Here is a 15881-nt window from a genome sequence, read left to right as displayed (position 1 = left end):
GAACAAAATTAACTAGTCATGCAGAGACAGATGATTTTAGTTACATTCCTGAGACCATTATTCTACAATCTTTTTCCACTCTGCTTTCATCCACTTAAAGATTACCACACAGTAGCTTCTCAGAGCAACAGTAGTTTTAGAATAAACAAACATTACATTGTAACATGAAATAATGCCACTATAACCCTGATAAAGCTTCATGCTGCTGTAAGATCTTTATCTAAAAAAAGTCAAGCTTTCTATTGCTCAAGAATCAACCTGGATGATGCACAAACATAGGAGACTAGAACTTTTCCCCACTCCTAGCAACTCAAATTGCTCACAAACTCTGTGGGACCATCTCTGACCAGTCTCGCTGTATGGACAAGCCATACATCACCTTTAATTTTCACTAAGCACACATGGTGTGAAAGACACTGTATTTTTGAAGACTGGTAGGTCCAGAAGTTCAAGAGTATCATTTGTCTGTATAACATTTCAAAAAAATATACAGCTTTGTCATGTACCTTCAGGCTTTCATGGATCTGTGTTCTCTGATCACATAGGAAGAAAACTGAACTATACATCCATCTCCACTTCTACCCCAAAACTGTAACATTTACACTGCATTATTTCAAGAAGGTTGAATGGACACACTTTTGCACAGCATGACAAATTCCAATTCTCTTCAATATATACACATTTGCCCTGCATTTTCCATTACTTGTTAAGTGGTAACTTCATAGCAGCTGCACGAGAATTTCCACGCTGGACCCCCCCAGTCTCTGATGCCTCAGTCTCCTTGTAACCAAGATAAGACGGTGAAGTTGATTTTGGGTCATCCCAGTCATCATCCCAATCATCTTCATCAGCAGCTGCTGAAGTACAGGAGGGGGGAGGAGGGTAGGGAAAAGAGAAAGTTAAGTATTTTCTCTTTAAAAGCAGAAGGAGCTACCTCAGCACTCATACACAAATAATTAAGATCTAGGTTCAGCCTTCTATTTTGTGATTGCTCCTCAATTATCACCATCCCTACCAAATACAACCTGTAAAACACTACACTAGAAATCCATTAAGGGAGAGGGAGAAAAAAAAGAAGAAGAAAGAAAAGAGATGCTAGTGTGTTAAAATGAATTCAATAGTGTTCCATATTCATAGACTCCAGGTTAGCATTACCCAGTTATGAGTTCTCCTCTTAATTCAGGCTTCTACTACAAAAAGATAGGGAAGCCTTCTGAAAGACTAGCCATTTCCTAAAATGAAGGATTTAAGAGACTACTGCTTCGCAGGCCTGAGGGCATAAATTCACAGGTGTTTAAAAGTTCCAGTTATGCAAGCTGAACAACATGCCTGAGAATAGATCATGTATGCACAAGACTTCCATACAAGTTTGAGGTGTTTGTTACTGTGGATCTGTTTTTATTTTATTTTATTTTATTTAAAGAAAGTATCATTTTAGTGTCCAGTTTACCCACATGGCAATGTGCTACCAGGAAACTGGTTTTGTTTTTTAAAATAGACTGTGTTCTATAGTTATGAAAGACGAAGCAATTCTTACCCCTACTGTGCACCTACTCTAATTTATTCAAAAATAAGAGAACTGTTAGCACACCTGGTCCTTGATACGCCTGTGGATGACCAAACGTTGTTGCTGCTGCCTCCCAGTTATTTGAAGCACTGTTTCTCTGGCCAGCTGCACTTTCAGGTTTCGTTGCCCAGCTGTCAACAGCGTTTCCATTATCCCAGTTCCCAGACCTCCCAATGTTCCAGCTGGACCAAGGATCACTGGCATTGTTTGCCTACATTGTATAAAGGCAAAAAATAAAGAAGAAATAGCTGAAGAAATGAGCAACAACAGTGTACTTTCTTCTTTAAGTCTTTGATCTGCTGATAGGCTATGTGCTTGCATTCAGCACTTGTTCAATTTAGGAGCAGATGCCAAATCTTTTGTTCCCAGCTACACAACTCAAATGCAGTAGGCACCTGGAAGAACTAATCAGCTTTCCAGCTATGTGACACCAATACATATTAATAAGAGTGTTACATCTCTTCAGGGAAATTAAACTATTTGTTCAAAGAGTGGTAGGAAGCACTCTTACCCATGGAAACTATTTTATACCAACACTGTAAGTATGGTGCATGTGAACTACTAATTAAAGCCATGGACTATTTACCACATTTAAAACACAAACTCAAAAGTCAAGGATTATGTTTTTCAAATGGTTATTTTATCAAACTCAGATTAGTGGCTTTACTAAAAGCAAACCATAAATTGCCCACCCACACCATCACTACTGGTGTGACAGGGAGTTAGGGCCACCAACCTGCTCAGCCTCCCTATTAGAGCTTAACTCATTCACAGTGAAGACAAGGGAAGGAAACAAACATCTGCCAGGGAACAATCTGGCATCTCCCAGCAGAGAGATAGTACACCTACGCTCTCAGCATAAGCTTCTGGTGAAGGTAAGCACGTATACCCTTCTGCTGATGCTGTTGTGGAGGTGGAAATCTTGGTGAAAGAGTGTAGAGCAGACATGTCTCTTAACTACTGCATCAATTTGTCAAGTTCATCTGTCAATAAACTGGATTAATAGCTTAGCATCTTCCTCAGCTCCTTGATTTTAACATTACAGTTTGAAAAAGCATTGACTAGTTAAGTGCAGTCAACTCCAGACACTTAGTGCAGAAACTAGGTGGCAGAAAGAAAAAAAACGCACACAAATCAAAACCCACACACCCAAAGTGTAGGAAGAAGGACAAGAAGGAGAAGGAAAGCAAACAAAGCCTACAAAGCACATCTTATTCATCAGAGGGAGAAACTGAGTTTTGTAAAAGGAAGTCTCAAAACCTACAGAATCCAGTACATTACTTTTATCATTAAGCATACCAAAGACGGGATGCCTAATATAAATTAATTGCTATTAGACTGCAACATCTTCATGTATAGAAAAATAAAACTCCCACTAAAAGCCAAATTATTCTCTGCAGAAACATTGAATAAGTTTGTTTCTTACACAAAATAAAGTACAATCCACATTCTGTTTTTCTCCACTAAAAATTTTCTCCTCTCATTTCGTCTCTGAGGTACTACTTAGGAGTAACAGCTCTTCCTTTAGTTTTTTGGTATTTTTTTTGTTGTTGTTTTTTGTTTGTTTGTTTGGTTGTTTTGTTTTGTTTTTGTTTTTTTGTTTTGTTTTGTTTTTTTATTTTTAAAAAAAGAAGTAATCTGACAGATTTCACAGACACTATCAAACCTTTAAGACTTTAAAATGCTGCTCATGTCACATAACACCTGTTCTTTAGGTACAGAACCCCCAGGATCTGGAAATTAAGACCAAGATCCCAAGCTGGGGGAAATCACTATTCAAAAGATTCATGAGAGTCAGTGGGTCTTTAGGAATTGATGGAATGACAGAGACTATATGGACAGCTTCTATATTGATAGTTTGGGGGGATTTTTTCTTTTTTTGAGGTTGAAACTGATGCAAGAACATGACTCCCTAAGGGAGCAGCACCACTGGGGTCTACCTAATTCCTGGATAGCTGATACACAGTGCTACTCTCAGCAATTACAAAATTGCTGGTAGCTTATACCAGCCTGCTCTTCCTATGATGTTCACCTGATAAGAGTTTATGTAAAGAGAAATAACCATACATGCCACCAGTCAGCATTTATTATCTTTGCTAAATGAAAACACGTACACTGGGGCCCAACCACACGGAAAAGCGTGCCTGCTCCTAACATAAAACTTTGAGCACCCAGAAAAGAACAGTTTGCATAATATTCATTTGCCTATACTTCTGCAATGCATGTTGTGCTGATCACTGGCAAATGAAAGCCCAGAAGTGGGATGATTGCCAAAAGGCTGAGTAAAGTTTTCCTCTTCTCTTTAGTTCATATGAAATCTGGTACACGAGTAGGTGGCAAAGAAACCTTAAAATGTGCTGCAAAACAAGGGGGAGGCAGTAATATTAACACTGGGTACCCTACCAAAGAATGACTGTCAAGAGCAATCACCCCCAAACATGAAGACAGTTACTGATATACACTAAATGCTGTACAGCATGGGGAAACGGATTACTTAAATTGTCCTCTCAGATGTCTTATCTCTTTATACCGATATGGAAACACTATTCAAATCAGAAAATTCTACTTCTGAGGTGTTCAAGAAAGCTCTGGGGTAAGGTCTTGCCCCTATATGTATCACCCACAGGCTATAAAAGGGGTAGGATATACTATCCCCAGTCAGTTCCTTTCAGCCAAAGGATCCACATTTTTTTCTGAGTCACTGGGGAAGAGGGGAAGAGGTGGGTTAGGAATCTATACACAGACAACACCTCTGAGAGCATTTACAGGTCTCGTTTCATCTTTCTTCAAAAGTTTGCCTACATGCATACACTGGACACTTCTAAGTGGTAGCCAAACATCAGTAAATGTGAAGAAGGGTTCAGGAATCAGGCCTGTCATCGAAGTCCCGTAGCACCATGGAGGACCAAGTAAAGACAAAGCATTTATTAAAGGGGTAATCTCAGCCCCAGTCAGCAGTTCTGTGGATCTCAGCAGCTGACAAACTTCATACAAGAAGCTATTCCTGTGGCGTAGCTCTGGTTGAATAAACCCTAATTAAGGCAGCGAGTATTTTGTGAGTGATCAAATTACATGTTCTCACACCTTTAGTTTTCCGTAACTGCAATTCATAATCATCTGATCTCTCTTTAAGCAGTGTAAAAAAAAGATGAAGAGTCCATGCAAGAAGATATTTAGTCAATATAACTTGATACAGCGCACATAATATCCAAGTATGCAAGCAATCTCAAATGCAAATGCACAGAAATAAATGTCACATTGCACAATTAAGAAACTAAGCAACCTTCAAATGAAACATTGCATCTCTTTGCTCCTCAAGGCAACATCAAACAAGTACACTGAGATTAAATTCAAGGATAAACTCCTTAAAGGCAGTTGATTTTCCCTTTTGTAGACTGTTATGGATTTGCTCATTCCTACAGTTCTAGGAAAAAAAAAAACATAGGCTATTTGGGGAAGAGACAACAGAGGGAACATGTTACTGAGTATTTTAAGACTCTTCAATTAAGGGCAGATTCAAACTCACTGTAGAAACAGATCATTACTGATGGGGTACTGGGGAGGGGAGGAGAAGTCTAATATGTTTTTTAAAGATCTAATAATAGTCAAATGAGAAAAAAATTCCACCACAACAGGAAAATTCTCAGCATGGCAGTGGAATGTCAGTATCTTTACCAAATGAATCACGAAATAAATAGGAAGAAGTGATATCATTGCTGTTTTCTAGGTAATTCAAAGTTACAGACACTAAAGCTAAGGTAAGCCACTGACGCATCTCTCTGCCCTGGCTAAAAAACGTTTTTTTGACCTCTTGGCCAACTGAGTTGTTCTTGGCAGACTCCTTCCTCATATTAATGGATGCTCCTGCTGGACTAATAGATCCATTTATTCCTGAGGGACAAAAGCCAAAACAAACATGATATTCAGATGATAAAACTAAGTTGAGTACCTAAAAAGATCTAGGTATCTGTGCCATCAAAAATTACAACCTCCACCTGTAAGAAACGCATGTTGAAATCTACTCTGAGGCACAAAAGCCACACTAAAGCAGTGAGTAGAGAAAGACAGTCTAATGAGATCAAGGGACGTACAGAACAGCCAAAGCTGCAATAAATGTTACGCTCTTGAAGAGGGGTTGAGGAGAGACAGACAGCACAGAGGAATGGCAGAAAATACAAGAAAAGTCATGGTGGCTCAGCTGAATAGCTCACAGGAATGAACATACCTCTCCAGTTTTATAGCTGCCTTAGTTGCCTGCATGAAGACAAAGCCTCAGGCATACTTACACATTACACTAAACTCAAGAGCTTTGGATAACAGCCTCTGAATAGATACATAAAAAAAAAAGTAAGTGAATATAAACAGTCACCCTAAAAAATCAAGCCTCTTTTCCTCCAGGAAGCAATGTGAAGGGCTAAAAGCCTACTCTGCAGCAATCACAGAAGTGCTTCCACTGTGCTGCATTTACCAGAGCAAGTGTACACACTAACAGATACTGAAGTGGCTGAAGTATCCCATGATATTTTATGCCAAAGCTTTCTTCCTGGTAAATCACTACCTTAGCACTGTGGTTCCTGAGCACTTCTTCCACTTCTGAAGGAAGGCCTTTTTTTCTGTTGTACAATTGAAATATGTTTTCTCCTTAAAGAAATCGTCTAGGAAAAGCAAAAGTGGACATGGGCTAGACTTTAAGGGATAACCAGCCTTACGGACTCACATACTACAATGTTCCTGTGGATAAAAATATGAAAGCAACAGCAGAGAGGACCTCAAGAAGTAGCTGTCAAGGAGGCAGTAGCAATGCTGCCCAAGGAAACCATTTGTTCCTCAGCTGCTCCTGTCATCTCACTTCCTTTCAGAGGAAACCATCACCCAGCACCTCCACTCCCAGCCTCACTGCCCCCTTCATAAAGCAGTCCCTGCAAACGAGCTGGACTTTGCCTGCTCACAAACCACACAAAGCCAAGGCACATCCACTGGATGCTCCTTGCTTTCAGCAGGATAAAAAAAACTAAACCACCAGTGGAAGAACCAAGTTACTACCATGAAGAGCAAAGCAGTCATTTTTTTGTTCTTTTCCCACTTGCAATCCCATTTCCTCACCTGTGAGGTTATTCACTGCCAAAGTGGACTAGAGGCTGCATTGCTTCTGCACAGTGCAGGCATAGCATTTCCATCTATTAACTCCTGATTCAGCTCAAAAAAAACAATCCATGTTTGAAGTACAGAATGTTTTTTTAGAAAGATACGTAGTTAAGACTTGAGCAAAAAATACTCAGTGATGGGAGGAGGGGAGGGAAAAAATACATCACCCTCACTGCTTAAAGGAATTTTTTTTTTTTTTTTCAAATTAAAGTTTGCTTAGTTTCAACTTTTAGCTACTAAAAATCCTGTATGCATTTCCTCAATGGAGCACTCTCAGGTTTTGGTCTTTGTTACTCACACCTGCATGCGTAAATGGCAATCAAGTCACTTCTTTATATCCCTGTCTTCTCTTGAGCTGATTTCAATCCCTAACGGCTTCTTCTTGAAACACAGATGAGAAATTTCAGACAGTTTTCCAAGTAGCAGTCACAGCAATGCCAGAAACAGAAGAAAGACTCCCTGTTCCTCTGTTCTCTAGACATCCCAGGATCAGGCTGCATAGATTAAACAAGGATTTATCCGTCCTTTTTGGGAAAAGTACTCTCTATTTTTGTTTGGGAACAGGAGAGTGGTTTCCCTTGTTTTTTTGGAGGAACAGTTGAAGAGTGCTACTCACTAAGGCTTTTCAGCTTAACCACTTTCAATTACAAATGCCCATGATTCCACCTTAAAGCAAGCATGCAGTGAACAATTAACAACAACAACAAAAATAAAATCAGGAAGGAAATTATATACTGCAGCAAGCCCCCTGCTGTGGTGAAGGGGATCATGCAACACATGCATGTCACATGCCACAAGTATGTAAGAAAGTAGAAACACTCAGAGGAGGGCCGACAATATTGTCACCATTATCAAGTTAAAATAGTTCTTATATAGTCAGTGCCAAACTACTAAACCACAAGGCTACCTCATGAAATAAGTCAAATTAAAACAAAGCTACAAGAAAGAGAGCATACAAATACTGTAAATTGTGGAAAAATTTCTATTTCAGTAGTCAGATTTTGCCTGAGGCTATGGGTGCAGACAAGGGTGAGGAGTGATCACAGCTCTACAGTTTAACAACTTGCTGCCCCAGCCTTTGCGTTGGACTGGGACACCCACAAAAAAACCCCAACTTAAGCCAACTCCATAATGGGAATTGGTACAATCACTGTCATATGTTGGACAGTTAATAGATGAATGAGATTCATTTCAAAGCAAGCAAGACACTGTTTCCAGTACTGTATGGAAGTCACTGCCTGGTACTTTGGTTAAACAAAAATTGGTAACAAATTCCTGTTACTGGTCTGCATACAATATTGCCATTTAAGAGGGGGCTGGAGGAGGAAAAGGTTGCTTTCAAATTACATGTAGCAATGGAGGATGTTATAGTGTCATCTGTAACAGGAACTAGAAGTTACTAATCATGAAAGCCAAACTAGCATAACAAACAACCCAAACTTTTAATTTTATTTTTTCTACTTCTGAACAGTTCTAACCCACCATTCTTTCTTGTACTTCTTTTTAGGTATCTTTTGCACTATCCCCTTCCAGACATGACTTATGTGCACACAGAAGCAACTTTACACTTAATCTTAGAAACATACACATTTATGCAGAGTTCAGGTTTACTGGTCAAGGAAGCAATAATTTCCAAAATCCTTGAACAATTGTAATTATAACTTCCATGGTGAACCTACCTGCATATTTTATAAGCTGATTTAGCATACTGGTTTAACAAGACAAACTGGACTTAACCAAACGTGAGTCACATTTCCTGTGTCAATACTTCTACATTACTGCATACACAGCAGCATCAGAGAACGAAAACGCTCTTACAGGAATGCAATAACATGCATGTCAAAATTTGCATGTAAGTAGAATACTGTGCTCTTAAGAGCACTGTATTTATTTTATTCAATCTTCACATTTATTGCTGCTTATAGAGGGGGGGAGTTATGGTATGCAAATTTAACAATGAATCAGTGATTTGCCTTTCCAGCACTAAGTTGCAAGGAGTGGGAAAGATATGAAGTAAAGCTCTGGGAGTAGTTTTAGTGTTCTCCTTATTCAACAACTTATGTCTACACAGCAGGTAACTAAAAATTGCCTCTGCTCATAGACACCAAACTACGTATTTTCACTGCTATCTATTCATTCTGCCTATACAGAAGTCCCACAGCTTCCTGAAGGGAAAGGCTTTTCTACACATAAAACAGCCCATCTACTTTCATATCCTTCAACAACTGTGTAGCAGCTTATCTTCCTTCTACGGAGGGAGAAGCTATCCTGAGTGATTTCACACTTGCCGCTGGATAAAACAATGCAAACATGAGAGGTTTCTGTTAGTTGCTTCTTGTACATACTCGCAGGGCCTTGCTGCTCTGCCCACAATGTAACTGAAGACAAAACATGTGAATACACTAAGGTCACACTTGAATTAACTGACAAATTTGCAATTCACAAAAATACAAGCTCTTAGGATACTTATTTTATCGAGAACTAAAAGGAGCTGTAGTCATCTTCATACAGAAGTAGACTTGGCAGCGATTACAGAATCAACGTCAAGAAAAACGAACAAACTCCTTTACAAATGTAATTTATAGTTAGCTACAAGAACTATTTTTGTGTCTTAAATACTGTCAAGCCACATCTACAGCTGTTACATCAACATAGCTGGTGATCCACTTCCACCCTAAAACAGACAGGCAGTACTCCACTTGAATTTTTTTTACACATTTTTTAATACTAGTTTTCCATTGGGGGTGGGGGGGGCCTGGGAGGGAAGGGAAGGCTAGACTTTAAGCTCTAGAGGGAAAGTAGGAGAAACTATACAGACTAAAATATATAGTATACTGAAATTTACAGCATTTCTATCCTATGTTCAAACATGCATGTTACACAGGCTGTAAATAGCTGGACTACATTATGGCTAATTGTACATACAGTTTGTTTACAGACCACTAATGAGACTACTGTACAGATTTAAAAGTTTTAGATTCTTAATAAGGAGAACTAGTTTAAGGCCAACACAGTTGTAATTTAGACTTAATTTAGATGAAATCTTAATAACTCAGATAAACACTATTGTTAAAGTGGAAAGCTGATATTTGTTCACAACTTTTCAAATGTTTCAAAACATTTTAAGTTGGATAAATGAAAAACCACCACAAGTTGTGGTTTAGAATGGAAAAAGATCATCGCTGTTAAAACAGCAGTTTCTGAACCTGAAACGTGCAAAATAAATGCAAGTACATCTGTAACTTGAGAAGCACTAGTCTTGATCACAAAAAAAAAACCTAGAACAGTTGGAGGATACTACTCAGAATGAATTTTACATTAATGTTTGTATTTCCATACATACTTTATGAAGGCCCCAAAAGCCACCAAGCTAACAACATCTTGGTCAACTGCAATGAGAAACACTATTTAAAAGTGTGAAACATGATATCCACTGTTGCTACAGTTCCTGCAAACAACTCAGCACCAAAGAAATACTACAAGAGAAAAGATACCACTCATTTTTCATCAGAAATGAAAAATTTTTTTCAGTGTATTTCAAGATGCTTATTTGGCATAACCTGCCATAATGAGTATTAATTTCAGTGCCATTACTGTCAGTGTTATTCTAATACCGGAAGAGTTTACAGGTAACTTTAATATACATACAATTCTAACAAATAGAAAAAACATAAGCTTTGATATACTTACTCACTGATTGTTCCAAATGAGTCTAAAATTAGCACCCTGCATTGCTGCTCAGAGGAACAGTGGGTTGACAGAGAAGAAAGATTTCTCATTCCCTTTGCTTCCTCTGTTCAAGGGCTACAAGGTCAAAACAGCACAAGATCCATACAAAAGCTATGCAACAACCTCCATCTTCAGCAACTAAGGGTTACTCATTGTATTTTGTTGAAAATTTTTTTAAAGGCTTTTCAGATAATAAACCATAAGTGTTATGGGCAGATAGAACATTAAATTCTCCTATCTGCTTTTCCTCTGAACATAAAAATAGCCACCTTGTGTCAATTTTTCCCTTGCTTGTGTACAATTAGCTTCGCTGCCTCCTCTGATTGCTTTCATCTCCCCAGTATCTTCTGCAGGTAGCTCTTTAGAAGAGCAGCTGCATTTACCAAGGCAGCCGTTGCTGGGACACTACTGATGCAAGGAATGCGATGGGGAAGAGTAAAATGCCAAGGGTCATGTGGAATTCTTCTCTTCTTAGGAAGTACCTCCGTGCCTCTTTTCATCTGTGGCAAACCCAGGTAAGGTACAACACCAATATGTTGCTGTGGTCATTGTATCTTTCTCAGTGAAGAAAAAGGAAGTAAAAGCAGCTGCTTATAATTATTGCTTATTAATTAATTTTCAGGAGATTATTTACAGAACAACAAATAACCTTCTTAGAAAAGGAGAGACAGGTATTAGGGCAGTGTTTGAGCTTATGATGTTTTCTTAACACCAAAAAGTTGTGGATTCCAGAGTAGAAAACCAAAAGCCTCTTGTATGCCTGGAAAGCAAAGAGGGATGGGTGCAGACAGAGGGAGAGAGCAGATTTTATTTTGAGAGCGCGATGCATGCCTAGAAACTTACCTGGGAAAGCTGTAATTATTTAGAGTTCTGTATTACATGCAGCATTGCTACTTAAGAAAATCAGTCATCCCAAGCAAAATATAACATATAAAGCTAAAAATAAATGTGCTGGAATTTTTTAAAGCCCTGACAGAAGCACATTGCTATTTGAGATATATTTCTATACTGCTAGGCTAACCAGTTCAGAACTTTAAAAATAAAACTAAGACAGCAGAAAAAAAAAAAGTTACAAATTTTATGTTCAAATATATCTGCTTTTAGCAGTTTTGGCTGGGATAGAGTTAATTTTCTTCAAAGTAGCTGGTGTGGGGCTATGTTTTGGATTTTCGACCAAAACAGTGTGGGTAACACAGGGATGTTTTAGTTATTGCTGAACAGTGCTTGCACAGTGTCAAGGCCTTCTCCGTTTCTCAATTTGCCCTATCTGTGAGTGGGCTGGAGGTGCACAAGAAGCTGGGAGGGGACACAGCCAGGATAGATGACCCCAACTGACCACAGGGATATCCCATACCATATGACATCATGCTCAGTATATAAAGCTGGGGGAAGAGGACAGAAAAGGGGGGATGTTTGGAGCAATGGTGTTTGTCTTCCCAAGTCACCATTATGCACAATGGAGCCCGGCTGTCCTGGGGATGGCTGAGCACCCGCCTGCCCACGCGGAGTGGTGAATGAATTCCCAGTTTTGCTTTGCTTGCATGCACAGCTTTTGCTTTACCTGTTAAACTGCCTTTATCCCAACACCCAAGTTTCCACACTTTTTCCCTTCTGATTCTTTCCCCCACGCCACTGGGAGGGGAGTGAGTGAGCTGCTGGGTGGGGCTGAGCTGCTTACCAGGGTTAAACCATAACACTGTGGTTTAACTGGTCTCTTAAAAGAAGCCAAAACAACCCCGCTCACACATTTAAACTCAGCCAGATCTATTATTTTTAATAAGGCTTAGTACTGAAAGACTATGCAATAATCTGTTTGGTGGTGGTTTTGGGTTTTTTTTGTTCTTTTTTGTTTTTTTTTTTTTTCCTGTTAGAAGAATTGAATAAATTATAAGAATTAAAACATCTTTTGACTTACTGAAATTGGGGAGTGTGGGTGTTGTATAATTACATGTATGTTGAAGTGACTTAATGTTTACAGAAAGTAATTTCTTCAATACAGTAGTAGTAAGAAAAATTCAAAAAACCTCTTGTTTTTTTGAGAAATGCTTTTATAAAGTCTTCTCGTAATAAACTTGTACCTCCCTATGTTACTGTAAAACATAACAGCATAAAATGTCAGCATTTACGAGTGCTGCTATTTCTTTTTCAGTCCATTGGACTGCATCTATGAACATTTTAGTTCCCACAACTGTGCCACCTCCAGTATCGATTTTCTTTACATTGGTATGTAAATGATCATTTTTCTATGCTCTCCCTAGCCTGAACACACAAATTGCATTTAAGATGAAGTGCTTTGTATGTTGACCTAGTCACTCATTAAAGCACTCATGAAGAGAGTAAGTTAACTGCTTGCAACTGTGCATGTGAACACAGATCAAACCAAAGTGCCTGACTGAACTCATGTTAAACAATGTAAATGTTATAACCAAATCCAGAGTAATACATCTAGGAAGAAGAGTCATATCCACAAAGTAGAAGATTGTATCCTTATAAGCCGTGGCTCTAGAAGAATAGCCAATATGCAGGGGATGAGCAACTTGGTATAACCTCCTGATGCAATACTGCAAGAATCGATGCAGTTGTTCACTGTATCAGGCTTTTCTACAACCAAACAGCAACACCAAACCTGTCTGTCATCATGCAAGGTACACAGGAATAATGCACACATTTCATAGACAAGTCACAAGATCAGAGACTGCAGGAGAAAGCTTTTTTTGAAAGCTTTTTCTTCCTTTTGACAGCAGGAAAAGCGTCTTATACCAGACAGGTAAAACAGAGAGATTTTCTTAATCAAGAGGAAAATTAACCATAGAATTTTTGGAAGGCGAAAATACCATGCACTACAGAGCTCTCCAATCTGGGTGAAAGGCCTAACAGCCAAAAGTGGAAGCCAGACTGCTTGATATAGAAATTAAATTCCTATTAGCAATAAGCCACTGGGTAAAAACTACCAGATATAAATCAGAAGCTGAATAAATCAGTCTTCAAATTAAGATCTGTTGCTTTTCTAGAAAATATATAAAACCAAACAGCCATTACTGAGCTCAAAGAAAAAAAAGAAACAAACTTGAGAAAATGGAAATAACTTATGACATAAAATCCTGACCATGCAACAGGATGGTTCCTGCTATGAAAAAACAGGAAAACAAAAGACCCAAACGCACTAGCCTGAGGAAATTTGCTTCCTCTGCATCTTGTGTAGCCTTGGCTGTATCCAGGTGCACACTCTCCTCTCTCTCCTATTAGTGTTAGTAGTATAGCTCTACTATAACACACTGGTACACTGGTTCTCCCAACTGTCTCACACAGCATTTGAAGGATAATGGAGAGGAATAGGACACTTGTAAGAGGAAGACACTGACGCCGATGAGGAAAATTCTTTGCCTGAAGTTACTCTTTTCCAAAACCTGTTATGAAGAAACTGCAATTTGTATTACAGGGCCAGTATACTGCTGATCCTGTGTAAACTGTATTGTAGTGAACACGTTTTCAAGCTTTTCCCTCCTATAGAAGTGCAACTTCCAAAACTAGATTGCAATAGTAATTATTTATAATACAATAGATACCTTTATTTTAACCTTTCTGCCTATATAGGTAAGGGCTTTTTTCTTCCCTTCTTCAGGCACAAGTACCTTGTGTTAAAGCTTGATCTGTACTTGATAGATACCTCTACCACCATTCAAAATATTCTTTATTACCTTAGTAATTCTTCCTAGATCAAATTAAGTTATATATTTGGATTTGACAGAAGTAGCTGCTGCAAGTATTTCAAGCTTCCCCAAAAGTAAAGTTTGGCTAGAAACTCTATAGGAGGAAAAACTGGCACAATGGTAACCAACAGAGCAGAAGAAATGAGGTTCCCACCCTACCTTCAAATTACTGAAAACTTTACTGAGGGAAACCAGGCCTATAATCAATGCTTTCAACTCACTCTGAGAAATTCGTGAGGCATTTCAAGAGTTCTGTGGTTAGCCTAAATATTAACTAGGAATCAATAAAAAAAAAAAAATTATAAATATTGAGATAATTACAGTGAGGTCTGGAGTTCTCATTATATACATGATCACAGAATTACAGTTCTGGCATTGTCCAGCTGAATATAAGGAAGCGCAAATCAAACAGTACAGTCAATGAACCGTTACATTCACTGTCATACAAAAATGCCCCATGCACAGTTTTAAAGAGATCTCACTTCATGTCAAAGTCCTGTGGTGAAAGTTACAATTACAAAAACTAATCACTGATATTTAACTGACCCACAAACCAGGTGTGTGTCTCCAGCTGCTACAATAAGTAAATGCTTTACTTTTCAACACAATGCTGCTATTGGAAAAAGCAGATTTTGTACTTCTGTTGACCTGTGGACTTCAAAATGTTTAACTGTTTGTACATGTGGGACATGCAGCAGTCTGTAGACTATAATAAACAGCTTGTATTTAAGATAATGTATGTCCTCAGATATCTAATCTGAAACTAAATACTTGCTGCTTAATGAACTGACACACCAGGCAAAAAGCTATGAATACAGGGAGGGAAAAAAAAAATTCTTCCAGCAAAACCAAACTCAGCCTCTTCTGACTAGAGCCTCTCAACTGATGAGGGACAATGCATGAACTTGCTTCATCTTTTTTAATCACAGAAACAACTCTTACTCAAATTCTGAAAAAGATATATCCATTAACTCTGGCTGATGACGCATAGACCACCTAGTTGCAGTAGACATTAAAAAAAAAAAAAAAAAAAAACAACCAAACAAAAAACCCCAAACAAAACAGAAGAAAGCTTTGGTTCCTTAAACAGGTTAGCATACAAACACAAGTAACTTGAAAATAGAGTAAATTTGCTAAGAGTGCACTTACACAGAAAGGAGGTACAGAGATTGAGGTAGTCACAGATTTATGATTACAGACTGTAAAGAAAAAAAATGCTCTACTTTCTGAAAGTGTTAGAATACTAAATTTTCCAACAGTGACAGTATCTGAAGAGTCACCCATATCGTTAATATTCAGCAAAAGTGGTCCCTAATGAAAACACAGTTACTTTAATTAATACTTTCATGAGGGTTCATAAATGCAATACAGCACAACTGAGGAGTACAAGCAGTTACATCAACAAAATTTGCCATGCCCACTGTGCCTGAAAAAATGCAAGACATACCTGATTACTGCTTTTTGCAGCAGAGTTGGTCTGAGCTGTATTTGAAGAAAGGGAATCAAAAAAGGCTTGGTCAGCTAATGAGTTACCGCAGCTAATTCCATCTTTTGCTCCTTCAGTTATAATCTGAAATGGAAAAAAGTTGCAAAAGATTTTTCATGCTTCCATTAATCATATTATGCTGTTTATTATAGATCATCATCATAACATTCACATCACTAGACTTTAATATGGCTGCATATACCCTTTTTGAATTCAAATTCAATAGAACCTTTTACAGGGAACT

At 38.3% G+C, this 15881-nt stretch overlaps 1 protein-coding gene across 3 annotated transcripts in view; it reads right to left on the bottom strand.

The window, feature by feature from the left end:
- Positions 1–15881, bottom strand: part of SNX9 (sorting nexin 9) — a 67002-nt gene that overhangs the window by 25485 nt on the left and 25636 nt on the right. For 2 of the 3 annotated variants that reach the window (XM_033011645.2, XM_033011643.2), the window contains exons 4-6: positions 15599–15721; positions 1592–1778; positions 704–857 (exon numbers count right to left, since the gene is read on the bottom strand). In XM_033011645.2, the coding sequence (XP_032867536.1) occupies positions 704–857; positions 1592–1778; positions 15599–15721 (464 nt within the window). The remainder of the gene's footprint in view (positions 1–703; positions 858–1591; positions 1779–15598; positions 15722–15881) is intronic. The other variant, XM_033011644.2, reaches the window with a different exon arrangement.

This window comes from Tyto alba, unplaced genomic scaffold (genome assembly GCF_018691265.1).
Source record: "Tyto alba isolate M040663 unplaced genomic scaffold, T.alba_DEE_v4.0 Super-Scaffold_22, whole genome shotgun sequence".
NCBI lineage: Eukaryota > Metazoa > Chordata > Aves > Strigiformes > Tytonidae > Tyto > Tyto alba.
The sequence above is the reverse complement of the archived record's forward strand: the minus strand, read 5'-3'. Positions and strand labels throughout refer to the sequence as shown.